The 27,556-nt window shown below is 41.8% G+C and overlaps 1 protein-coding gene across 3 annotated transcripts; it reads right to left on the minus strand.

Moving 5' to 3' along the window:
* Positions 1–453: 453 nt before the first annotated feature.
* On the minus strand, positions 454–27,134 carry LYRM9 (LYR motif containing 9). Of its 3 annotated transcripts, none has more exons than XM_073670768.1 (4): positions 27,021–27,134; positions 16,514–16,661; positions 15,929–16,021; positions 454–746 (listed from the first exon to the last, which is right to left on the minus strand). In XM_073670768.1, exons 2-4 carry the CDS (start codon positions 16,637–16,639, stop codon positions 729–731), a joined length of 237 nt encoding a protein of 78 aa, XP_073526869.1. In that variant the 5' UTR covers positions 16,640–16,661; positions 27,021–27,134; the 3' UTR covers positions 454–728. The 3 variants fall into 3 exon arrangements, with proteins under 3 accessions (XP_073526869.1, XP_073526868.1, XP_073526870.1); XM_073670767.1 differs by having other exon boundaries at positions 27,036–27,123; XM_073670769.1 differs by having other exon boundaries at positions 16,514–16,663; positions 27,028–27,108.
* Positions 27,135–27,556: the final 422 nt, after the last annotated feature.

The following is a 27,556-nucleotide window of genomic DNA, read 5'->3' on the forward strand; positions in this document are numbered from 1 at the left end:
AGCTTTAACTTTAGGCCTTTTAGAGATAATTTCATCTCCAACTTACTTAACTGATCACAATAACAGTAATTTTGGACAGGGGTGTCCAAACTTTTATATGCCACTGTAGCATACCCAGGGGTGTAAGGGTGCGCATTTCTGCATGTGGCTATCATATATAATGCTAAATAAAGCGAGATGATTTGAAAATTTTGTTTCCATTTTTCATAATTTGCATATCATTTACATGTTTATCCATCCTGTGATTTCCATAATTCCATGACTTTTCCTACTTGGTGTTGTAATTTCAAAGATGTGACAGTATTTTAAAAGTAAGTCCTCTATTTTTTCACTGGGGTTTCATGAAATTATTACCAGTCAGTACGTAAGTACTGACTGTATTCACTGACCGGCTGTAGACCTTTTATGGAATTCAATTTTCTTTCATGAAATGATTCTTATACAAAAAAGGGAAGCAAAGCCCACACTTTAATATTTACATATGAAACAATTACTAAAACTCAGAAGGAAACGCCTGATATTTTTCGGTGAAGCATCAATTCAGATAAACCATAATGTTTGTGCTGAAGTCACAGTAGACAAGGAATATTCCTAGTATGAAGCAAAGCACATGATCCAGAAGAGGTTTCTTGCCATTGGATGGATATAAGATCTGTGGCTGCAGTCAAATTATGCAACATGTTGTCCATGAATCTCTCTTCTGACGAAATCTTGGCTTTATATAATTTTTAGTCTTGTTTTTTATACTATAAAAAACATAAATAAAAAAATGAATGGTAACATACAAAGACGTTTTGCTACAATAACCAGAAACATTTGGAATTTTTAAATGTCATAGTACCATGTCTTATAGTAGCTCCAAACAAAAAAATCATGATAAAAGGGGTTGTCCTATCTGGGACATTAACGGCGTCATCAATAGGATATGTTATAAGTTCCTACTTATTGCGGATTCTATTGCTGGGTCACATCTTCCTCAAGAGGTGGCTGCATATGTACGGCTCTCTTCATTTATTTGTTCCTTATCAAAATGCCTTAAAATGTTAAAAACATTTATGGCACATCTGATTAAGTGTTGATTCAAGAATTAAGGTATATGAGGATCATAAAATCAGGTCTAACATAAATATCCCATTTAAAAGCGATAGTTATGTTAAACCCAACACATCTGATTAAGGCCTCTTAGGATTCTCATTTGCACGAGAAAAAAAAAAAAAGGATTCCTATCAATGCGCTGGATCAAATTTTCATCAGTGTTTGGTCTATGTGAATGCTTTTAAAATTAAATCTTTTCTTGCCAATTACATTAATTGGACAGTTCCTGAGGGTGAGGAGGATCTGCTCAACAAATTCCAGGTTCGAGGCCCAGGCTGCTGATCTAACTAGATGGTTTACAGTAAACGAAGCATCAGACGTGGCTATGAGAGGGCGCAGGACACCTCCCGCAGTGGTCTTCTATACTCCGATCAGGCTAAACGGGGGAAAGACTAGAGTGGAAAGATTAGATAGATCTCATCTTTTAACCACGAATGGGAGACGATGCGATGGGTTCTTAATCGCCATTGGGCGGTTTTGGGCACAGAACCTGCATTACGTGATCAACTTGAGCCCTTTCCGCCAATGACGGCCCGTCGGGGGAAGAATTTGAGAGATTTGTTAGTCTCCAGTCATTACATTCCCCCTGCATCCAACCCATTCGGGTCCCGTGGCCCCACTGTAGGATGTTTCCCAGGCGGCCGCTGTCTTGCCTGCGCCAATGTCCTGCACAGTGCTTCTTTCACGTCCTCTGACGGCTCCCGTGAATTTAAAATCTTGCAATATATTTTGTGTAACACCAATAATGTTATATACTATGTGACTTGTGGGTGTAACTTAATCTATATAGGTGTGACATCATGGGAGCTTCGTGTCAGGGTGCGTAAGCCCATGCGGGACATTGGCGCGGCCAGGACGGTGACCGATCCCCGGGAGCAGAAGACGCTACCACGACACTTTAAGGCTGTACACGACTGTGATCCTAAAACATTACAGATATGTGGTATAGAAGTGGTGCGTCTTGGCTCTCGGGGTGGCAACATCAAACAGCGTCTTGCCCAAAGGGAGGCGAGATGGATGGTGAATCTGGACACCGTTAGCCCACGTGGACTAAATGAGACTAAGTTTTGCTGCGTTTCTATAATTTAGAAAGGTTTCAGGCTCTACTCTCCTGCTCTCTCTGTTATGTAATCCCATGTGATTTATTTTATTATGTTTTTACCTTTATTGTCCTTTATGGCTTGTTTTTTATTTTTTTCATTTTTTCTACTCCTATTTTAGTGATGATGTGCTGTATACCTTTATGTTGAGCCTTTCTGTGGTCGTGTCTGTTTCGACATCTCATCCTCAGCTGCTGTGATGGAAATTCTCAGCTTAGAATGTGATAATATTTATGTGATATGGAGCAGTGTTACTTAAAAGTGGAATTGTGAAATGTGGTATTATTGTGAGAGGTATATGATTTGTCATTATATGCTGCGTTATTTATGACTTGTTAAAAAAATTTGGATGTTTACCTCAAATGTTTAAAAATGTGAGTCCCACTTTTCTTCTGCCTATCTCATTACCATCACGTTGACTAACGCTGTGCGCATGCGCGCCGTCGGCTTCCCTCACGCGCGCGTGCCCCGTTGTCTGCTGTCTCCTGCTCAGTGCGTGGTGCGCACGCGCAGGGGGCTTGATGGCTTGGTCGCGCACGCATGACAGGATACCTACGGTGCATGCGCCGCCGTGCGGAAGTCACTGTAGCTTGGTTGGTCATGTGGTGCATCACATGACCACAGAATTTACATATTTAAGGTCCTTGCACATGGTGCTACTTCAGCCTCTTGAGAAAGCCACATCGTGTCAGGCGAAACGCGAGTTGAGGTGGTTTTTCCATGGGTCTAATGCATTCAGCACTTTAGCTTTGTGTCCCATCCTTTGGTAAGGCTTCTTTTACAATTATTGGACTGTGGGTGTTACATATGATTATGGACAGTTCTTAGTCCTGGGTATAAGCAATGATTGCTCACTCCCAGACCATTCTTTTTCATTTGGAATTCACCTTACCTTAGGAGTCCCCACCGCCCAAATTAATATATTATGGTGTGGGTGGGGGGGGCTCATAAGCCGCTCTGTGCTGCTATCCCTTGACCCCGTGTATCCCTATTTTTAAATGCTGTGATTTGATTATGTCGTTTTGATGTAATTAATAAAGATTAATTTTTCTAACTAAATTACTCCATGTTTTCTCCGTGGTTTAAAAATGTTTGTGGAGTAGAGTTCATGCTGACCTAGAATTTATGGTTTAACAGCTATGTTTGCTCTCAGGCATGTATTTATAAGGCTATTGTACAGTATGTATGCTAAAATTAAAAATTGACAGCACACAGAATATATCCGTGTGCTTTTTTGCGATTTTCACGGACCCATAGAATACTTTTAATCTGTGACGCAGATCAAAAATAGACATTATTAAATAAAAAATTCTGAACATAAACACAGGACATGTGAAAAACAGATATCTGATTTAACTCTTAAGAGTTTTCCCTTAGAGATCAACAGCATAATAACTGATCCAAATCACTAAAAGGGTTTTTCTCGTAATCAAAAATTACCACTGATCACAGGACAGGCGATAGATGGCAGTCCTACTAGTAGGACCTAGCATGATAATTGGAGCTTCTGTATACAGGACTGTCAAAGAAAGCCACATACAGCACTCAGCTAACTCCATCAGTCCCATACAATTGAAACGAGCAGATGTGGGCAAGCTAGACCGCCACTCCATTCAACTGACACAGGACCCCCTGCTTTTGTGGTGCCTAGCAGAGGGATCCCCAATGGATAAGACACTTGTCTATCTTACAGATAGGTAATGATTTATAATTTATAAGAAAAGCCTTAGATGTTCCATTATGTAAAGGTTGGTAAATAATTTTATTTCATGATACTATACTGAGAATGCATTTATTTACAGAAGAACATACAGAATAAAGACACCATGTACATTAGACTAATTTCGGCTTCAACCGACAGTGAAATTTGTATGAGAACAATGGGCAACTGATTTTAGGGGTAGATGTTGATTGAGCAGGTATGATTTCCGACTGCCAACAGCTGTGTTCTCCAGGAAATAAGCCTCCAGAGTTGTTTGTTGGCGCTTTCTCACAGAAAACAGAGGAGTGCTTGGCCGAATGAGTGCTACCTTGTATGGGCAAGACGGCTGTCAGGTGAAAGATCAGCCGAAGCATCATTCCGGCAACAGCCATCTAATGTGTATGGGGGTCTTCATGTTGCACAAACACATACTGATTAGTATAGGGCCAATATTATATAAAAACGGCAGCAGATTTTCAAACAATCCAGGAAAGCGTGAGTTCTAACAACTGAGTCTCTCTTATTCCTTGTGTAGTCCTAATTCATTGGAGTAAGTCTGAAGATTCCTGTAGCATGGCATCAACAAAACCAGAAGACAGCCACAAGGATGAATATTAAGGAACATCAGACACCTTGATACAGAAAATCCAATAATCCAGAATATGGTTTATCAAAATCTAGCATTCTAACATCTAAGTAAATGCATTCAATGTTGCTGGGTTTCCAGAAGATCATACACAGCGACTACATTCACTATACTGTAGAATACCATTATTTTCAGAATGGGTGACATGTACTCCTCTATATTTAACCATCAATACTGGCAGGAATTGCGCCATCTGCGCTGGCAAAGGAAAAGGAAGTTACATGGTAATGGCGGCATGTAGGCTGCTCATGTAACATTTCATCTAGGCGGGCCGATATTAACCCCTTTAACCTCTGCTTCCCTTCTTCCCAGAGCTATAACTTTTCTTTTTCCATCAATATGGCCATGTGAGGGCTTGTTTTTTGTGGGACAAGTTGTACTTTTGAAGACACCATTGATTTTACCATATAGTGTACTGGAAAATGGGGAAAAAATTCTAAGTGCGGTGAAATTGCAAAAAAAAGTGCAATTCCACATTTTTTTTTTTTTTTTACCATGTTCACTAAATGCTAAACCTTACCTGCCATTATGATTCTCTAGGTAATTTCGAGTTCATAGATACCAAACATTTATAGGTTCTTTTTAATTTAAGTGGTGACAAAAAAAATCTAATTTTGGAAAAAAAAATTAAAAAATGGCGTCATTTTCCAAGACCTGTAGCGTCTCTATTTTTTGGGATCTGGGGCTGGGCAAGGGAAACCACAGGGGTCTCCTGCAGACTCCGAGTCATCATGCCAACCCATCGTGGCCATGTTAAATACCGCTGTCGGAGTTTGACAGCGGCATTTAACATATTGTTCACAGCCGCGGGTGGAATGCGATTCCACCAGCGGCTGTTAGGGGCACATGTCAGCTGTCATATGCTGAAAAAGATGCGGGTTCATTGCCGGAGCCTGCATCAAACAGGGGCAGGCGACCTATGACGTGCCTATATGTCATGGGTCGTAAATGGATTAAGTTAAGAATGGGCATCTAAGCACAAAAAAATTGTATACACATATACAACTGTATACAATAATATGCTGGTAAATGAATAATTGCATATTTATATATATATATATATATATATATATATATATATATATATATATATACATACATGCATACATACATATATACATGCATACTGTATATATACATATACACGGGAAAATAAGTACTTGATACACTGCTGATTTTTGCAGGTTTTCCCACCTACAAAGAATGGAGAGGTGTGTAATTTTTATCGTAGGTACACTTTACCAAGGAGAGACAATCTTAAAAAAAAAAACTAAAATCACATTGAATGTTTTTTACATAATTAATTTGCATTTTATTGCATGAAATAAGTATTTGATACAATAGAAAAACAGAATTTAACATTTGCTACAGAAACTTTGTTTGCAATTACAGAGGTCAGACGCTTCCTGTAGTTCTTGATCAAGTTTGCACACACTGCAGCAGGAATTTTGACCCACTCCTCCATACAGATCTTCTCCAGATCATTCAGGTTTCGGGGCTGTCGCTGGGCATAACTGAGTTTCAGCTCCCTCCAAAGATTTTCTATTGGGTTCAGGTCTGGAGACTGGCTATGCCACTCCTGGACCTTGAAATGCTTCTTATGTAGCCACTCCTTAGTTGCCCTGGCTGTGTGTTTTGGCTCATTGTCATGCTGGAAGACCCAGCCACGACCCACCTTCAAAGCTCTTATTGAGTGAAGGAGATTGTTAGCTAAAATCTAGAGATGCATGACCTCATCCATCCTCCCTTAAATACAGTGCAGTCGTCCTGTCCTTTCCAGAAAAACACCCCCAAAGTATGATGTTTCCCCCACCATGCTCGGAGCTGTTGTGGTCATATGAAGGAAAGACAAACCTGGGATTGTTTGTTCCTGAAGCAGGGAGGTAACCGTAGCAACAAGGACTGTACCATACGTTATGGTTATGTTTTGTTTGTCCTGTTAAGCCAGGAAGGCCGTGTTTGTTTTTGCTAACATTGCTGCAGTTAATGGAGTGCTCTTAATAAACTCAGCAGAAGATTTAAAGAGACAGTGTTCCTCTATGTGCAACCAAGCAAGGCAATCTACCACAGTTGGAGTTAGACGTTTGGGCAAGATCCCCAGGAAGCAAGTGTGGGCAGACTGCATGTCCTGGGAAAAAGGTTGGTGTCCGCTGTATTCACGGGGATGCTAAAAACTATCCGATGGCCAGAGTGGTTATTGAGACGGCCTGAGGTACTGAGTCTCATGAGGTCGGTGTGGTCCCGGATTTGTTGCATCCAATCATCATAGGCCGGTACTTTGTGTTGTTTTGGGACTTGTGGGGGAGGGGTGGAGACCAGGATCACTCGCGTAAGAAGCGGGTTGGCCCTAAAACAAAGTCTCACCAACTCCAGAGTCTGATGAGTTTCCCTGCTGTGTAATGGGTGAAGAGGATAAAGTAGTATCCCCTGAGGCAGACATTCCTGTGATAGGGGTGACCAGAGAAAATTTTAGGTTCAGTCAACATAGGGACCCAACTCCAAAATAGGCATTCAATAAGGTAACAGTCAAACAGCATAGCACAGGAGTCGGGGGCTGACACCAGGTTTCCCCATTTCATGTTGAGTGGGGACTTATTGTACCGGGTCACTAAGGTGATAGTGGAGCAATTATTGGTTCCAGGACCTTATAGACAAAGGGTGTTGGACAGGGCCCATTCACATGTCTTGGGTGGCCATCTGGGGGTGGACAAAACACAACAATGTCATGCAGATGTACTATTGGCCCAGATGTCACCGTGAAATACTAAAATATTGCAAGTCCTGTCCCACCTGCCAGCTAACCGCTACCACCTCTCTATTCCAAAATCCTCTCATGCCACTATCCGTCAAGGCTGGGCAACAGAGAAACCAAGTTGAAACTCCATGTGGGCTGGGCAGACCAGAAGGTGACACTAAGGGTGTCCCTGTGGCAGAGACACTGTCACCAGCCCAGAAACAACAGTGCAGAGAACTTTTTCAGCGGAACAAGGACCTGTTTTCGGAGTTACCAAGACGTACGCAGGTTGATGAACAAGGAATCCTGACGGAACCACATGTGCAGGGGAACCAAAAGCCGCATTATATCCCGAAGTCCGCCGCAAGGCGATTTCAAAGGAAGGGGCTAAAAATTACGTATATCCGATACCTTGCGATGAACTCATAACAATGCTAGGGTCAGCCAGATACATCACCTCCCTGGACCTAACGAAAGGTTACTGGCAAATCCTCTTCTCTCAAAGTGCCAAGAAGAAGACTACCTCTTTTCACCTGATGGTTGCTTCCAGTATACCAGAGGCCCATTGGGCCTGCAAAGAGACCCAGCTACCGTCTGGAAGGCCATAGACCGGATCTTAGCCCCTCACAAAAATTACGCCATAGCTTACCTCGACGAGATTGTGATATTCAGCCCGGATTGGAGAAGTCATCTGCAGAAGGTCCAGGCCGTGCTGGATGTGCTGAGGAAAGGAGGGTTTACCATAATCCCAAAAGAAGTGTGCCATCGGGAAAAAGAAGGGAAAATACCTGGGCTACATCGCTGGAAGAAGCAAAGTAAAGCCGCAAGTGAATAAGGTGGAGGCAGTCCAAAGTTGGCTGAAACCGGTCTCCAAGGAACAGCTTCAGGAATTTCTGGGAATGGTGGGATACTATCAGGGGGTAACCCGAAAATCGCCATGATAGCTGCACCACTGACCAACCTTCTTAAGGGCAGGAAGAGGTCAATAGTCAAATGGTCTTTTAAAGCAGAGATGGCGTTTTAAGTGTTGAAACTCAGGGCTACAGGACTTCAACTTTCATGTGAACACAGGCCTGGGAAGCTGCACAGTAACGCAGATGCCAGTTTAAACTCCCCTATTTGGTGACTGAAGGTGCCAAAACCTATGGCTTTGGGCAGACGGGGGAATACGTGACAAAGTCACTGGCAAAGTACTGGAGGGGAGATATGTAGCATGGAGATTAAATAGCTGCAGTAATAGAACATATGAAAAAGGTTCCAGTACATATGAAAAAAGTTCCAGCCATGAGTTAAACAGCTATCTTTGATGCTGGAATGATTGAACACCTGTAGAGAGGGAGGAACTCAGAGGATAAATTCACAGCCTTTGAGAGCATTTGGTGTGGGGAGGACCTGGACGTGAAAGCTCAGAGCTGTTTTGGTCATATGAAGGAAAGACAAACCTGGGATTGTTTGTTCCTGAAGCGGGCGGTTACCCGTAACAACAAGGACTGTGCCATACGTTACGGTTATGTTTTGTTTTTCCTGTTAGGCCAGGAAGGCAGTGTTTGTTTTTGCTAACATTGCTGTAGTTTATGGAGTGCTCTTAATAAACTCAGCAGAAGATTTAAAGAGACAGTGTTCCTGTGTACCTCTATGTGTAACCAAGCCAGCCGATCTACCACAATAATATATTATTACACGTACACACACACACACACACACACACACACACACGTGCATCTCACTAAATTAGAATATCATCAAAAAGTTAATTTATTTCAGTTCTTCAATAGAAAAAGTGAAACTCATATTAAATAGAGTCATTACAAACAGAGTGATCTATTTCAAGTGTTTATTTCTGTGAGGCTGCGTGCCCACGATGCATTTTCAAGCGTTTTTGCTGCGGAATTTGCGCAGCGTAAAACGCTTGGTAATCCATCCCCCATGGTCCTCAATGACAATCCGCAATTTCAATGCCCATGCTGCGGATTTTTCCGCAGCGTTTTTGATGTGTGGAAAAATCCGCAGCATGTTCATTATTTGTGCGTTTACGCATGCGGAATTGCCTTCTCAATGCATTAAAAAACGCAAGGCAATTCCGCATGTGCAAAACGCTTCAAAAACGCGTGTCAAATTCCGCACGCGTTTTTTCCGGGCAAGCACATGCAGAAATGAAGCGGAAATTTTCCGCTTCATTTCTGCATCGTGGGCACATAGCCTTAATGTTGATGATTATGGCTTGCAGCCAATGAAAACACAAAAGTCATTATCTCAGTAAATTAAAATAATCACACACACACACAGCTCAAAAAATAAAGGGAACACTCAAATAACGCATCCTAGATCTGAATGAATGACATTCTCATTGAATACTTTGTTCTGTACAAAGTTGAATGTGCTGACAACAAAATCACACAAAAAATCATCAATGGAAATCAAATTTGTTAATCAATGGAGGCCTGGATTTGGAGTCACCCCCAAAATTAAAGTGGAAAAACACACTACAGGCTGATCCAACTTTGATGTAATGTCCTTAAAACAAGTCAAAATGAGGCTCAGTATTGTGTGTGGCCTCCACGTGCCTGTATGACCTCCCTACAATGCCTGGGCATGCTCCTGATGAGGTTGCGGATGGTCTCCTGTGAGATCTCCTCCCAGACCTGGACTAAAGCATCCGCCAACTCCTGGACAGTCTGTGGTGCAACGTGACATTGGTGGATGGAGCGAGACATGATGTCCCAGATGTGCTCAATCGGATTCAGGTCTGGAGAACGGGGGGGGGGGGGGGGGGGGGCAGTCCATAGCTTCAATGCCTTCATCTTGCAGGAACTGCTGACACACTCCAGCCACATGAGGTTTGGCATTGTCCTGCATTAGGAGGAACCTAGGGCCAACCACACCAGCATATGGTCTCACAAGGGGTCTGACGATCTCATCTCGGTACCTAATGGCAGTCAGGCTACCTCTGGTGAGTACATGGAGGGCTGTGCGGCCCTCCAAAGAAATGCCACCCCACACCATTACTGACCCACTGCCAAACCGGTCATGCTGAAGGATGTTGCAGGCAGCAGATCGCTCTCCACAGCGTCTCCAGACTCTGTCACGTCTGTCACATGTGCTCAGTGTGAACCTGCTTTCATCTGTGAAGAGCACAGGGCGCCAGTGGCAACTTTGCCAATCCTGGTGTTCTGTGGCAAATGGCAAGCGTCCTGTACGGTGTTGGGCTGTGAGCACAACCCCCATCTCTGGACGTCGGGCCCTCATACCACCCTTAGATATATATATATATATATATATATATATATATATATATATATATATATATATATATATATATATATATATATATATATATATATATATATATATATATATATCTATCTATCAAACAAACAATCAATTTCACATGCTGTTGTGCAAATGGAATAGACAATAGATGGAAATTATTGGCAATTATCAAGACACCCTCAATAAAGGAGTGGTTCTGCAGGTGGGGACCACAGACCATATCTCAGTACCAATGCTTTCTGGCTGATGTTTTGGTCACTTTTGAATGGTGGTTGCGCTTTTACACTCGTGGTAGCATAAGACGGACTCTACAACCCACAGAAGTTGCTCAGGTAGTGCAAGTCATCCAGGATGGCACATCAATGCGAGCTGTGGCAAGAAGGCTTGCTGTCTCTGTCAGCGTAGTGTCCAGAGGCTGGCGGCGCTACCAGGAGACAGGCCAGGACACCAGGAGCAGTGGAGGGGGCCATAGGAACGCAACAACCCAGCAGCAGGACCGCTATCTCCGCCTTTGTGCAAGGAGGAACAGGAGGAGCACTGCCAGAGCCCTGAAAATGACCTCCAGCAGGCCACAAATGTGCATGTGTCTGCACAAACGTTTAGAAACCGAGTCCATTAGCCTGACTGCCATTAGGTACCGAGATGAGATCCTCAGACCCCTTGTGAGACCATATGCTGGTGATTTTGGCCCTGGGTTCCTCCTAATGCAGGACAATTCCAGACCTCACATGGCTGGAGTGTCAGCAGTTCCTGCAAAATGAAGGCATTGCAGCTATGGACTGGCCTGTCCGTTCCTCAGACCTGAATCCGATTGAGCACATCTAGGACATGTCTCGCTCCATCCACCAACACCATAGACTGTCCAGGAGTTGACGAAAGCTTGCGTCCAGGTCTGAGAAGAGATCCCACAGGAGACCATCAGCAACCTCATCAGGAGCATGCCCAGGCGTTGTAGGGATTTCATACCGGCACGTGGAGGCCACACAATATTGAGCCTCATTTTGACTTGTTTTAAGGACATTACATCAAAGTTGGATCAGCCTTTAGTGTGTTTTTCCACTTTAATTTTGGGGGTGACTCCAAATCCAGGCCTCCATTGGTTAATAAATTTGATTTCCATTGATGATTTTTGTGTGATTTTGTTGTCAGCACATTCAACTTTGTACAGAACAAAATATTCAATGAGAATATTTCATTCATTCAGATCTAGGATGTGTTATTTGAGTGTTCCCTTTATTTTTTTGAGATACATATATATATATATATATATATATACACACACAGAATATATCATTCATGATTCATTGGCACTTACAGTTTACTACATATATGTCATGATAATATGTGGGCAGAACTCTAATATCTATCATTTCTTACTAGTCTCTTTGTATTTATATGGGATTAATGTGTTTCATCAGATTGTTGTTATTGCCTGATCAGATTAGTGCTTTCCCATATAGGGGTTATTGTTGCACAATGCATCGCAATCTATTTACATTTGCACTTTGGTACATTTAAAATATATGTTAGATGTGGACATGAAGACTAAATTACATGGTACTTCCTTGTACTTTATCTGATATTTGCACTTTGGTATATATAATAATGTGCTATGATTATATGTGGACATAGAAACTTATATGTGACTTTTTGCACTGATCTTTAATTGGGAACTCGTATATATCTACTTATTAATTTATTTTCCTATGGACTCGTATGCAGAGTAGCCCTGTTATACCAACCTTATACACAGGTATACCATATGAGTCACATGCATATCAACCTGTTACACAAATATACCACCCTTTGAGTTACATATATAATAGTCCTGTAATACTAACTTGATACACAGATATACCACTCAACAGCAGGTCTTCTCCCATCGTTCTCTCACATTTTTTCTCATTACTGTGTTGCCAATCTCTTCATTGCATTCATCTATTTTTATGTTACAGGATATGCGCCTCTTTTAGTTTTGCTTTCATATCCACTGTTGTCAATACTTGTTTCATAATAAAATTTACATTTTATACATTGGTATGACCTGATCTCGGATTCTTTTTTCCTTTGTTTTATTGCGGGCCAATATTAGCCTGTTATCGAGTGCCGATCAAATACAGTGGTGTGAAAAAGTGTTTGCCCCCTTCCTGATTTCTTATTCTTTTGCATGTTTGTCACAATTAAATGTTTCAGATCACAAAACAAATTTAAATATTAGACAAAGTCTAGATCACGTGAAGTAATTATCCCCCTCTACTCCTCTTTGTTCAGACCTCATCTAGAATACTATGTCCAGTTCTGGGCACCACATCTTAAAAAAGACATTGAAAAACTGGAGCGAGTTCAGAGAAGAGCGACCAAAATGGGGACCGGTCTGCAAACAATGTCCTATGAGGAACAGTTAGAGGATTTGGGAATTCTTAGCTTGAAAAAGAGAAAACTGAAAGTAGACTTAATAGCTGTCTACAAATATCTCATGGGCTGTCACATTGTAGAAGGATCATCCTTATTCTCATTTGCACAAGGAAAGACTAGAAGAAATGGGATGAAACTGAATAGAAGAAGATACAGATTACAAACGTTTAGACAGAGAGGGTGATTAACGAGTGGAACAGGCTGCCACGAGAGGTGGCGAGTTCTCCTTCAATGGAAGTCTTCAAACAGAGGCTGGACAGACATCTGTCTGAGATGGTTTAGTGAATCCTGCATTGAGCAGGGGGTTGGACACAATGACCCTGGATGTCCCCTCCAAATCTAACATTCTATGATGTAAACAGAAAATGCAGTTTTTAAATGAAGGTCTTTATTATTAAGGGAAAAAGAAAACCAAACCTATAGGGCCCTGTGTATAGGGGCTGTTTTGCTGCTTCAAGACCTGGAAGACTTGCTGTGGTAAATGGAACCATGAATTCTGCGGTCTACCAAAAAATCCTGAAGGAGAATGTCTGGCCATCTGTTCAACCTCAAGCTGAAGCGCACTTGGGTTATGCAGCAGGACAATGATCCAAAACACACTAAGAAGTCTCTCTCTCCCTCTTAATGGCTAAAGAAAAACTAAATTTAAGACTTTGGAGTGGCCTAGTCAAAGTCCTGACCTTAATCTGATTTAGATGCTGTTGGCATGACCTTAAAAATGTGGTTCATGCTTGGAAACCCTTCTGAATTACGAAAATTTGGAAAGATAAGTGGGCCAAAATTTCTCCAGAGCGTTGTAAAAGACTCATTGCCAGTTATCGCAAACGCTTGATTACAGTTGTTGCTGCTAAGGGTGGCCCAAACAGTTATTTGGTTTAGTGGGCAATCACTTTTTCACACAGGGCCCTGTAGGTTTGGATTTATTTTTCCCTTAATAAAGATCTTCATTTAAAAACTGCATTTTGTGTTTACTTGTTATCTTTGTCTAATATTTAAATTTGTTTTGTGGTCTGAAACATTGTGTGAAAGTGTGACATTGAAACAAGTGTGACAAACATTCAAAAGAATAAGAAATCAGGAAGGGGAGAACACTTTTTCACTCCATTGGACATACAAATACAAGCTTTCATGTAACTGGCCTATTTACACAGGACGCAGCAACTGACGTTAACAGAATTGTCAATACAATTGTTTTGTCGACCATTTACAGTATCCTGTTATCGGCAGTACTTTTTAAAAAAAAAAAAAAAAAAGGGTGATGAGCTGCAAATAATGACTTTTAATCAAGAATAAACAAACAATCACCCAAGCATTTTGCTCATTCATTGGTAATCGCCAGCATGTTTGCACACAAATAATTGGGAGAGAGCATTCTAAATGGACCTTTAAAGGGGTTGTTCACTTTTTGGACATTTTTTTTAACTTTAATGTATGTAATTGGGGCTAAAAAGTATTCTTGCAATTGAGTTTTATTACAATTTTTGCTGGCTGCAGAATGAGTTAACGTAGAGCCTGCTATGGTGACATGACAAGGAGTTTTGTTTGCAACTCTTTTCTGAGCTCCTCCACAGAGCACACCACAGTTTAATGTGCAGGTAAACAAAGAGCCTGTAAAATAAATAATGGTGCAAAATTAATTTTTTTTAATGACACCCAATTTCAAAAATGATTTTTAGCCACAAATACATGCATTTAAGAAAAAAAATGCCCCCAAAACACAATCCCTTTAAGTACTGGAGGCGACGACTGCAGCGGAAAAGCAAATTGGGGAGTTACACATTTATTGCTGCTGGAACTTGAGATGGGAATTTAATGTACACCCACTCACGCAACCATCCCTATGATGGAAACAAACAAGCATTATTTTCCTTTCAAGCATCAATGTATCCCAACTATTTGAAAGTATACCAGGCATCCATATACTTAGATCATTGGTGAGACAATTTTTGTTGATTCCAATCGTCAGAAGGAAGAAGAACATACAATATGTGGCAATGGGAAAAATACCATCATCAACATAACTGTGATCATGAACCTGTGGGAATTTCCTGGTTTATGAAATATTAACTGTAACATTAAAACTACAGAATGTGTTTATTAAATTTCAGCATCTTCCCAGCTAATGAGTCACTATATGTACATAAGCAAAAGAACATAATGATTAAGGAAATACACTTGAGCTATCTTAGATTAAATATAAACTATTGGCTTAAGTCATTGGTTAAATAATAATAATATTACTAATGTTGTTAGAAATAAACTAAACTAATGGCAAAATTACATCTCCATGTGCCTAGTCTGTGATTTAAGGATACAATGATGATGCCGACTGTGCCCCCCACAAAAATGTATAAGTGATAGCTGGTAATGAGCGCAAGTGCTCATTACTGGAGTTTGTCTAGGGTGCTCTGGTTTGCACAGAGTATCGTGGGTGTTTGAGTGACATGTTCGAGACCCTGTGCCCACGTTTCACTGCTGTTGGACAGCCACAAAACATTCGGGGATTGCTGACATACACAATCACCGCATGTTTTGTGGCTCTGTAACATCCACGAAACATGTGGGCGCGGGGACTCGAACAGGTCACTCGAGCGCCTGCGATACTCTGTGCAAACCAGAGCACCCTAGACAAACTCCAGTAACGAGCACTTGCGCTCATCACTAGGGGTGACACGAAAAGCAAGTGGGCGGTCAAGTTGCTTTGACAATCAAGAAAAACTTCTTCTACATAGAATCTTTGTAGGAGAGATTGTTTTTCAGTGTCATATAGTTGTTTATTCAATCATGCAATTCAGAAGTTAAAAAACACTGGTAAGGTGCACCCCCTAAATGTTCCCAACATTAAATATCAGAAAAAATAAAAAAAAACTTTCCATAATTAATTACTGAATAAAAAAAATATTGACTTATCTAGAGAAGCTATCAAGTAAACGCTAAAAGTGAATTTTCTTTTTTGTCATACTTGCCTTATTCATCACCCAGTCAGCATCTTCTATGGCCCTTTTAACAATCTGTTGAATCCTCTCCGAGTCATCTTCATCAGCGTGAACCCGAAAGCTCTTTGAAAAAAAACACACCATTATAGACGAATATAGCTGGACACATATGTGACAAGACGTGTACCTGCCATAAAGGGGGACCATTCAACTGCTGAGGCCTCTGAAAAGAAAGGACCTAGCCATAGTTTGTGCATTTCCATTGCAGAATCTTTGCAGGAATCTCCTGAGGAACTGCATTCTTAATCAACAAGAAGATGGAGCATGTGCCCAAGCAAGTGGAGAAAAAAAACAAAACATTGGGCTCTTCTATCCAAAGCACTAGGATCAAAGGGTCCTTTTGATCCCAGTATAATGCCCTGCACTCACAAGAGCCATGAAAGTGATGATAGAATACATTAAGAAACCTTGAAAACAAATCTGATGAACCAGGCTGACCTATAATATATATTTATATACATGTACACACACAAATGCACATCAAAATGCCAGGTTTATATGCCTAATAATTTAGGAAAAAAAATCCAGTTCTCATAATTGTCCAACCCAACTCACCTGTCGTATGGCATGCTTATAATAATGTTGAAGATTCTCATTTGGAAGTTGCTTGCAGCAACGAAGAAGATATCGATACAGCTGTAAAGGTTTATGTACCAATTCTGCACCGGGTAAAGGTACCATTATCTGCTGTAAGTACCTGGAGCTGTAAAATGTAAAACAATGACACATCTATAACAATCACATCCAAAAACAGAATAATGAGAGCAGTAAAGAGGATGGTGGATGAATACATTAAAATACACTCCACAACATTGAAATTGCAAAACCAAGAACAAACACTCATGGATCATGACAATACGTAAATGATGAAAAAAAAATGGAAAGAAACTTTTGAAAACAACTCAATTTATTCATTATCACACAGAAATTCATGAACTTACAATCCTTGGCATGTTATCAATGAAGTTATTAATGGTTGTCTGAGAAATGTTCTGCCACACTGAATGCACTTGGGCAAATCATCAAGATCTGCTTCTGGCAGCTCCTTTTGCAATTGTCGACCAATGAAGTCCCAGATGTGCGTAGTGGGGAGACGAGTCCGGAGACACTGCAGGTCAACGTAGCACATTTAGGCCACTGTTTTGTCCTTGTTTACAGAATCATGTTATTGGCAGTATATATGCTTTTCACACAGGGTGATAATCTGCTAAAGATTAGTTTTATGCCAGAATTAACACACCAATTACCCAAAAAGCAAGAGTTTTGCTTGTTTATTGGGTAATTGCCGGCATGTTTGCATGGGGCAGTAATTGGGAACAAGCATTCTAAATGGACTTCTAAACCTGAAAGCTGCTCACAGAAGCACGAGCCATACAGTCTGGTGCGGTCATGTTGAAAAATGGCACCTAAGACACTTTGGAGAAATGGCTGTACCACTGGTTCCATAAACAAATCAATGTAATGCAGAGCTGTTAGTGCACCGGTAATGAAGCATAGAGATGTCCGGCAACCGTACAATATGCCACTCCACACCATAATCCCCAGAGTAGAACTGATGTGACGTTCCCTCATGAAGGTTGCTTCATAGTGTTGCCCATGTGGTCTTCAGACCAATCTCCAACTACCACTTCATCAAAGTAAAAAGCATAACTCATCACTAAATAGGATAGACCTTCATTCAATCCTCCATTGCCATCTTCCTCTGCACTAACAGTCTTTAAGAATTGCTCTGTGAGATCAATGGAGCACCTATAGCTGAACGTCTTCCTCGTAGCCCAATGTCATGCAAATGCTTTCTGAAGGTTTGAATAGACACTGTTTGATACCTTAAGCTTGGCAAGTGATGTCCAATTTAACTTGTAGTACTATATGGAGCTATAGTGGAGCCAGTTGTAGGGCCATTTCTCCATAGTGTCCCAGCAGCCATTTTTTCAACATAAGAACACCAGGCTGATTGTATTCCTTCTACTGTGAGCAGCATAGGTGGCCCAAATGTGCTACCATGGCCTGCAGTTTCTGGAGTTGTCTCCTATTAAGCACATCTGAGATGTAATTGGTTGACAGTTGCCATCAGCGGATTTTGATGATTTGCGTGTCCAAGTTTATTCCGAATGGCAGTAGATTTTTTAGACAACCATTAAAGGGAATCTGACAGTGGATACAAATGGCCTAAACCAGTGGCAGCATGCATCAGGCACTGTCTGTATAATTTCAGCTATGTATGGTTATGCTGCGGAGTTTTGGAGAAAAATATACTTCAACCCCTTTCATGACATGGCGAGTTTCTGTTTTTTTCATGTTCGTTTTTCCCTCCCCAATTCTAAGAGCCACAACTTTTTTTTATTTTTCAGTCAATATAGCATTATGAGGGCTTGTGTTTTTGCAGGACGAGTTGTACCTTTGAATGACACCATTCATTCTACCACAGAGTATTCTCGAAAACCGTAAAAAAAAAAAATTCCAAATGTATTGAAAGTATGCAGAGATAGATAGATATATAGACATATCTATCTATCTAAAAACACCACACACTAAATACCAAAAATGTATAAGAGTTTTAAAAAAAAAAAATAAAAAAAAAAAAAAATATTGGTAATTTGTAAAAAAATAAATAAATGTGTCGCCATTTTCCGACAATCGTAACGCTTCAAATTTTTGGGAAATAGGTCTGTTTGAGGGCTTATTTTTTGCGCCTTGAGCTGATGTTTTTACTGATAGCATTTTGGGATAGATTTGATTGCATTTTATTGCAATGCTGCAGCGCACAAAAATAAAAAAACATACCGTAATTTTGTCGTTTTGATCTTTTTTCTTGTCACGCCGTTTAATTAATTCACGGATTCATTTACTTTATATTTTGATAGATCAGACTTTTACAAATGCAGCAATACCAAATATGTGTATTTTTTAATGTGGCAAAGGGGGTGATGTGTTTTTTAAAAATAAAAATTTCTCACTTCCCACTGTACTTGTCCCCTTAGGGGACTTGAATCGGCAATCGTCTGATCTTTTGTGCTTTACATAGCAGTGCACTGGTAAAGTGGCATTTTTTGTGTTTTGCTACCTGACAACCTGGAATTTCAGGGTTTTTTTTTTTCGTGGGTTTGCATCAGTTCATGTGAAGAACATGCCTACAACTGAGAACATTTGGTTTTCTTTTTTTGTGTGAAGCACTCTCCATAAGGAGAAACGCTACCCCTTAGACCTCAGTCCAGAGCCTCTCACCTAGCCAAATCAGTTCTCATACTTTGCACTGACGAGGGCCAACAGCCCGAAACACAGTGTCTGCAAATTGATATTCTGATTTGGCTTTTATCCTAAGTCATTTTGCACAACTCGTTAAAGGGTTGATTGTGACTTGTAGGATCGTTACTTCCAATAGGTGGCGCTATAGAGTACAAATCCTCTTTTTCTCCGAAGAGGCAATTTGCATATTTTTCTACCTGAAATTATTTCAGTTTGCTTTTCTATCAAAAGATTCTAGGTCAAATAAAAGGTGGAAACATTTTTTAAATTATTCTTCTAGGTATGATTTTTTTTTACGTGACAAAATCAGGGGTGTGTATACTTTTTAATGCTGGTAAAATGATATACCTAAATGTTATGTAAAAAGATCCTTACAGAATAGCAGAGCATTTAGCAAAGTGCTGTCCATAGGGCTAAGGAGGAAGGAGCAGTACAACACAGGTAAGTATAGTATAGAAATAGATAACTGCCACAAGTAGATATACCTAAAGCCTGGCTGGTATTTTGGGGCGAGAAGGGTGGTAACTATTTAAACATTAATTCCCAAAGGGAAGCTGTGAAGTGCCACGCTCAAATGGATTATCTCCATAAGTCCTAGAAACAATGAATAGAGTGGTGCACATACACGGCACCATTCATACCAGGCTCTTCAGAGCCCTATTCTCAGGATTAGCGTAGGGTCACACCAATGTATATTCTTTCATCTGAGAGAATCTGGTCAGTTATGCAAATCACACTCTGATCATAGTGTGATTTTCTTGGATGAAGGGAAGATGGAGAAAAAAAAAAAAAAAAAAAAAAAAAAATGAATCTTTTCCATTCTGCAGTCCATGAAAATTGGAGTGCACTTAGATGCCATCTGAGTGCAATCTGATGTTTTCCACAGACTCACTGACTGGCATGGCCGAGTACGATCTGAATAGCGGATCAAACTCCGGCATGCATTTGTCCAAGTACAATCTTATGTTTTGTCGGATCGAACTCGGACCGAAAATACACTTGTCTGCACGAGCCCTTGGTCCAGGTTCATACGAGCATATTTGACAGTCCATATACCGACTGCAATGCCTGGTCTGGTCTCAGGTCTCCCAGTCTGAACTTACAGCCTCATGTCTGGACCATGAAATACGCTCGTGTGAACTCAGACTCAGTGGGGGGTCCAGTAGTAGAACCTCCAGCAGTAAAATATGCTAATAATAATAGTAAGTATAATCCCTATCCCATACATAAATGATAACTTGCTAAAGTGGGACTAACCCGGCAAGATCCATTTACATGAGCGGTGCACAACCATTTCTGTTCTGAGAACCACACTGTCATATAAGACCACTCCAAAGGGCCACAATAAAAATGGAAAGGTTATTTCCTTTTCAAATACCTATGGCAGTGGTGGCGAAGCTGGGGGACACAGAGCCCTCCCTTTGGGCACACGTGCCATCGCCTCAGCGCCGGGGTTTGGGTAGCAGCGCAGTTCGGCGGTGCAGCGTGCAGTGTACAATCCACACGATTTTCCCTCCAGTCGGGAGCACATGGAGCCGGAGCCTGCACCAGCTCCACACAGGCGGGGCGGGAGGAGGCTGCGGTGCAGGCGCCCAGGTGCTCCGGGGTGCACTGCGGGCAGTTGGACAGGACCTCAGAGGACAGGAAGAGCAGCAAGTGCTCGGGGAGATACAGTGGGTACGGAAAGTATTCACACGCCTTTAAATTTTTCACTCTTTGTTTCATTGCAGCCATTTGGTAAATTCTAAAAAGTTCATTTTTTTCTCATTAATGTACACTCTGCACCCCATCTTGAGTGAAAAAAAAACAAATGTAGAAATTTTTGCAAATTTATTAAAAAAGAAAAAGTGAAATATCACATGATCATAAGTATTCAGACCCTTTGCTCAGACACTGTCCATTTCCTTGTGATTCTCCTTGAGATGTTTCTACTCCTTCATTGGAGTCCATCTGTGTTTAATTAAACTGATAGGACTTGATTTGGAAAGGCACACACCTGTCTATACAAGACCTCACAGCTCATACAGCATGTCAGACCAAATGAGAATCATGAGCTCAAAAGGAACTGCCCAAGGAGCTCAGAGACAGAATTGTGGCAAGGCACAAATCTGGCTAAGGGTATGTGCCCACGTAACGTTTTTTCAAGCGTATATGCTGCGGGATTTCCGCAGCGTAAACGCTTGTGAAACGCTATGTAATCCGCCCCCCATAGTCCCCAAGGGGATTCCGCAAGTTCAATGCCCATGCTGCGGATTTTTCCGCAGCGCTTTTGATGTGTGAAAAAATCCGGAGCATGTAATTTAATTTTGCGTTTCCGCAAGCGGAATTGCCTTTGCAATGCAATAAAAAACGCAAGGCAATTCCGCATGTGGAAATAGCGCGATAAACACACGATAAACGCGTGCGGAATTCCGCATGCGTTTATCCGGGAGAGGACATGCAGAAATGAAGCAGAAAATTTCTGCTTCATTTCCGCAGTGTGGGCACATACCCTAAGGTTATAAAATAATTTCTGCATTACTCAAGGTTCCTAAGACCACAGTGGCCTCCATAATCCTTAAATGGAAGAAGTCTGGAACCACCAGAAGTCTTCCTAGACCTGGTTGTCCAGCCAAACTGAGCAATCGTGGGAGAAGAGACTTGGTGAGAGAGGTAAAAAAGAACCCCAAGATCTCTGTGGCTGATCTCCAGAGATGCAGTAGAGAGATGGGAGAAAGGTCCACAAAGTCAACTATCACTGCAGCCCTTCACCAGTCGGACCTTTATGGCAGAGTGGCCAGACGGAAGCCTCTCCTCAGTGCAAGACATATGAAAGCCCGTATAGAGTTTGCTCAGAAACACATGAAGGACTCCCAGACTATGAGAAATAAGATTCTCTGGTCTGATGAGACAAAGAGAGAACTTTTTGGTGATAATTCTAAGCGGTATGTGTGGAGAAAACCAGGCACTGCTCATCACCTGCCCAATACAATCCCAACAGTGAAACATGGTGGTGGCAGAATCATGCTATGGGGGTGTTTTTCAGCTGCAGGGGCAGGACAACTGGTTGCAATTGAAGGAAACATGAATGCGGCCAAGTACAGAGATATCCTGGATGAAAACCTCTTCCAGAGTGCTCTGGACCTCAGACTTGGCTGAAGGTTCACCTTCCAACAAGACAATGACCGTAAGCACACAGCTAAAATAACAAAGGAGTGGCTTCAGAACAACTCTGTGACCATTCTTGACTGGCCCAGCCAGAGCCCTGGCCTAAACCCAATTGAGCATCTCTGGAGAGACCTGAAAAAGGCTGTCCACCAACGTTCACCATCCAACCTGACGGTGCTGGAGAGTTTCTGCAAGGAAGAATGACAGAGGATCCCCAAATCCAGGTGTGAAAAACTTGTTGCATCATTCCCAAGAAGACTCATGGCTGTACTAGCTCAAAAGGGTGCTTCTACTCAATACTGAGCAAAGGGTCTGAATACTTATGATCATGTGATATATATATATATATATTTTTTTTTTAAATAAATTTGCAAAAATTTCTACATTTCTGTTTTTTTTCAGTCAAGATGGGATGCAGAGTGTACTTTAACCCCTTTACAGCCTGTGCCGTATTTGTACGCACAAGGCCGTAACCCCCGGGTCAGTGAGGGCTCCGGCGGTGAGCCCGCACTGAACCGGACACGTCATCTGATTATTACAGCTGACATGTGCCCGCAACAGCCGTGGGCGTAATCGCGATCCACCTGCAGGTATTAACATGTTAAATGCCGCTGTCAATCTCTGACAGCGGCATTTAACAGCGCCGCGCCGGAAGCGCGTCACTTACCCCGCCCATCGTTGACCCCTTCACATGATCGCGGGTCACCAACGGGTTGGCATGACAACCCTGGGTCTGCAGCAGACTCCAGTGGTTGTCATGAGCTGGTCGCTATGAGCGCCACCTAGTGGTCGGCGCTCATAGCACAGGACCATTTCTGCTGCATAGAGGTGGATCTGCTGATCATCTCTATGTAGCAGAGGCGATCAGACAAGTGCAGCTTCTAGTCTCCTATGGAGACTATAGAAGCAAGCAAAAAGTGAAAAACAAAGAATGTTTTTAAAAATATTAAGAAAAATTAAAAAAAAATGTAAAAGTTTAAATCACCCCCTTTCGCCCCATTCAAAATAAAATAATAAAAAAAAACAAAAAAAAAAAACCACATACACATATTTGGTATCGCCGTGTTCAGAATCGCCCAATCTATCAATATAAAAGAAGAATTAATCCGATTGGTAAACGGCGTAACGAGAAAAAAATTCTAAACGGCAGAATTACGTTTTTTGGTCGCCGCAACATTGCAATAAAATGCAATAACAGGCGATCAAAACATCGGATCTACCCCAAAATGGTATCAATAAAAACTTCAGCTCGGCGCACAAAAAATAAGCCCTCACCCGGCCCCAGATACCGAAAAATGGCGTTTTTTTCTTTAAAGCAAACTTCGGAATTTTTTTTCACCACTTAAATAAAAAAGAACCTACAATGCCTACAAGTAGTATTCAACCCCCTGCAGATTTAGCTGGTTGACACATGCGGAACTTAGCATTAACTTGGCATTGTGACATTTGTACTGTAGATCAGCCTGGAAGTGGGAAATGCACTGCAGCAAATTTTTTTTTTGTTTATTTATTTATTTTTTATTTTTTAAAACGTTAAAAGTTAATTCAGAGTGTCATTTATTATTCAACCCCTCAAACCACAAGAATTCTGTTTGGTCCCCCTAAAGTATTAAGAAGTAGTTCAGGCACCAAGAATAATGAGCTTCACATGTGTGGATTAAAGATCTCTTTTGCCAGCCTTTTCTGACTATTTCAGACCCTCCCCAAACTTGTGAACAGCACTCAGACATGGTCAACATGGGAAAGACAAAGGAGCATTCCAAGGCCATCAGAGACAAGATCGTGGAGGGTCACAAGGCTGGCAAGGGGTACAAAACCCTTTCCAAGGAGTTGGGCCAACCTGTCTCCACTGTTGGGAGCATCATCCGTAAGTGGAAGGCTTATGGAACTACTGTTAGCCTTCCACGGCCTGGACAGCCTTTGAAAGTGTCCTCCCGTGCCGAGGCCAGGCTTGTCCGAAGAGTCAAGGCTAACCCAAGGACAACAAGGAAGGAGCTCCGGGAAGATCTCATGGCAGTGGGGACATTGGTTTCAGTCAATACCATAAGTAACGTACTCCACCGCAATGGTCACCGTTCCAGACGAGCCCGTAAGGTACCTTTACTTTCAAAGTGTCATGTCAAGGCTCGTCTACAGTTTGCTGATGATCACTTGGAGGACTCTGAGACAGACTGGTTCAAGGTTCTATGGTCTGATGAGACCAAGATCGAGATCTTTGGTGCCAACCACACAAGTGACGTTTGGAGACTGGATGGCACTGCATACGACCCCAAGAATACCATCCCTACAGTCAAGCATGGTGGTGGCAGCATCATGCTGTGGGGCTGTTTCTCAGCCAAGGGGCCTGGCCATCTGGTCCGCATCCATGGGAAGATGGATAGCACGGCCTACCTGGAGATTTTGGCCAAGAACCTCCGCTCCTCCATCAAGGATCTTAAGATGGGTCGTAATTTCATCTTCCAACAAGACAACGACCCAAAGCACACAGCCAAGAAAACCAAGGCCTGGTTCAAGAGGGAAAAAGTCAAGGTGTTGGAGTGGCCTAGTCAGTCTCCTGACCTTAACCCAATTGAAAACTTGTGGAAGGAGCTCAAGAATAAAGTCCACATGAGACACCCAAAGAACCTAGATAACTTGGAGAAGATCTGCATGGAGGAGTGGGCCAAGATAACTCCACAGACCTGTGCCGGCCTGATCAGGTCTTATAAAAGACGATTATTAGCTGTAATTGCAAACAAGGGTTATTCCACAAAATATTAAACATAGGGGTTGTATAATAATTGACCCACACTCTTATGTTTAAAATTTAATAAAATTCAACTGAGCAACATAACTTTTTGGTTTGTAAGATTTATGCTTCTGTTCATAAAACCTACTCTCGTTTGCAGTTTGAAGGCTCTAACTTATTTGCATCTTATCAAAGCAGCTAAATCTGCAGGGGGTTGAATACTACTTGTAGGCACTGTATACATGTTTGGTGTCTACGAACTCGTAATGACCTGGAGAATAATAATGGCAGGTCAGATTTAGCATTCAGTGAACGTGGTAAAAAAAAAAAAAACATCTGTGGTATTGTACTTTTTTTGCTATTCCACTGCACTTGGAATTTTTTCCCCGTACACGATATGGTAAAACTAGTAATGGCGTTGAAAAGTACAACTCATCCCGCAAAAAATAAGCCCTCACACGGCCATACTGACCAAAAAATAAAAACGCTATGGCTCTGGGAACAAGGGGAGCAAAAAATGAAAATGTAAAAACGGAAAATCCCAGGGTTGTGAAAGGGTTAATGAGAAAAAAAAAAAAAATGAACTTTTTAGAATTTAACAAATGGCTGCAATGAAACAAAGAGTAAAAAATTTAAAAGGGGTCTGAATACTTTCTGTACCCACTGTATATTCTGCAGCACGCACAGAGTCAACTGCCTGGCAGCAACCGGACCTGTTCAGCACTGGGGATCCCACTACAGCCCCTCTCCCTGCCTGGCACTGGGTTCTGCCTATTACCCCTCTGCTCTTCTCCACCTCCGCTCTCTATTTCCTCTCCACCACGCTCTACCTTGCTTTCTGCTATCTCTGTTCTTTCTCAATTCTGCAATTTACTACTGTCTCTCCTCTGCCTTCACTTTACTGCTGTTTATACCTGCAGTCTGGTACCCCTGCTCCTGTCTGGCTGCACTTAATTGCCCCTGCCTGCTCTGTTGCCCCTTCCTGTTCTGTATAAATTGTTTGTTCTAAACTAAAACCTCAGTATTCAGGTTAAATTGCAGTGTTGGCACCTTGCAATAAATAAGTGGGTTTGGGGGGGTGGCAGGTTGGGCACTTGGTCTCTAAAAGGTTCGCCATCACTGACCTATGACATACTAGAATTACATGATAAATGTGTGTACTATTTGGAGGAATTTGTGATTTTTCTGGATTTCTTAGCCCACGTTCAGTATTTCATATCAGTATTTGTAAGCCATAACCAGGAGTGGAACAGTCAGAGGAAAAGTATAATAAATACAGAAGTGGTGACGTATTTCTATCACACACTCCTAGTTTTGGATTACAAATACTGAAGGGAAAAAAAAACCCTCACCAAATACTGAGGTAACATACTACTGAAAATTGAACGTGGCCTTAGGCTAAGTTCACACGAGTATATTTTCCGTCAGTGGACTGAACACAGACCGACTTTAGCTTATGGGCATGGGCGAATTTCCTCAGGTCTGCACGAGAAAAACCACATGGCATGCACTAGTGCGGCTCAATTTACACACCAGACTAGTGCAGGTAAATAACAGGCAGGTCCTGCACGTCTGGTACATAGACAAGCAGACGGCGCAGCGCACAGCCAGGCATGTCCGCAGTCTGGGCCGCAAAGTCTGAACTTGGCTTTAGGGAAAAGTTCCCTGTCCGCATGACACAAAGTCTACTGTACTAAATATAAGCAAGTACAGAGAACCCAAACAGAATGTACTACACCATATTACACCAACACATCCACAGCTGGTCACAGCACAAAGCTCAGTGAGCAGGCTTAGGTCACGTGATGACAGGTCACAGCACAAGGGCGCAGGGAGCAGGCTTAGGTCACGTGATGACAGGTCACAGTGTGCTCGGTGCTGTATCACTGCAGTCATACTAGGATGCCATGACACGTGCTGTCCCTCCTCACCCATACAGACCGTATAGTATCTCACATGTCTGAATGACTGCTTCCCTTCCGGTGGAGAGGTCGCTGATATTTCCTTCTCTCTGCTCAGTTCACAATTTCTGGAGGTAAATGAGATTTTGACGCCACCTGGTGTCAGACAGTTATCATTACAGCTGGGGATAGCACACTGCCCTGCTGCTAAGTGATGGCATTTCTGTCACTTATTAAGGCTATGTTCACACATTATGTTTTTTTCAGCGTTTTTTTTTTCTGCAGCAAAACCCAGTCTCTTGCCAGGAGGTTGTTCAGGATTTTTCTTGCTTGTTTTTTTGGTGCGTTTTTTTCAGCGTTTTTTTTTCACTGTCCTTTTGTCTCTTTTATGCAAGTACATAAAGTTCAGTGAAAAAAAAAATCTCATTCTGGTTTTGGCACATAAAACACTGAAAAACCTGACACCTGCGTTTTCTGGTGCATTTTTTTCACCACCCATTACTTCCAATGGGTGAAAAAAAAGCTGAAAGAAATGACATGCTCTATTTTGCCAAAAAAAAAACATGCAAAGCACAA

The sequence above is a fragment of the Phyllobates terribilis genome, unplaced genomic scaffold (genome assembly GCF_046119375.1).
Source record: "Phyllobates terribilis strain yellow unplaced genomic scaffold, ASM4611937v1 Scaffold_2__4_contigs__length_985480577, whole genome shotgun sequence".
NCBI lineage: Eukaryota > Metazoa > Chordata > Amphibia > Anura > Dendrobatidae > Phyllobates > Phyllobates terribilis.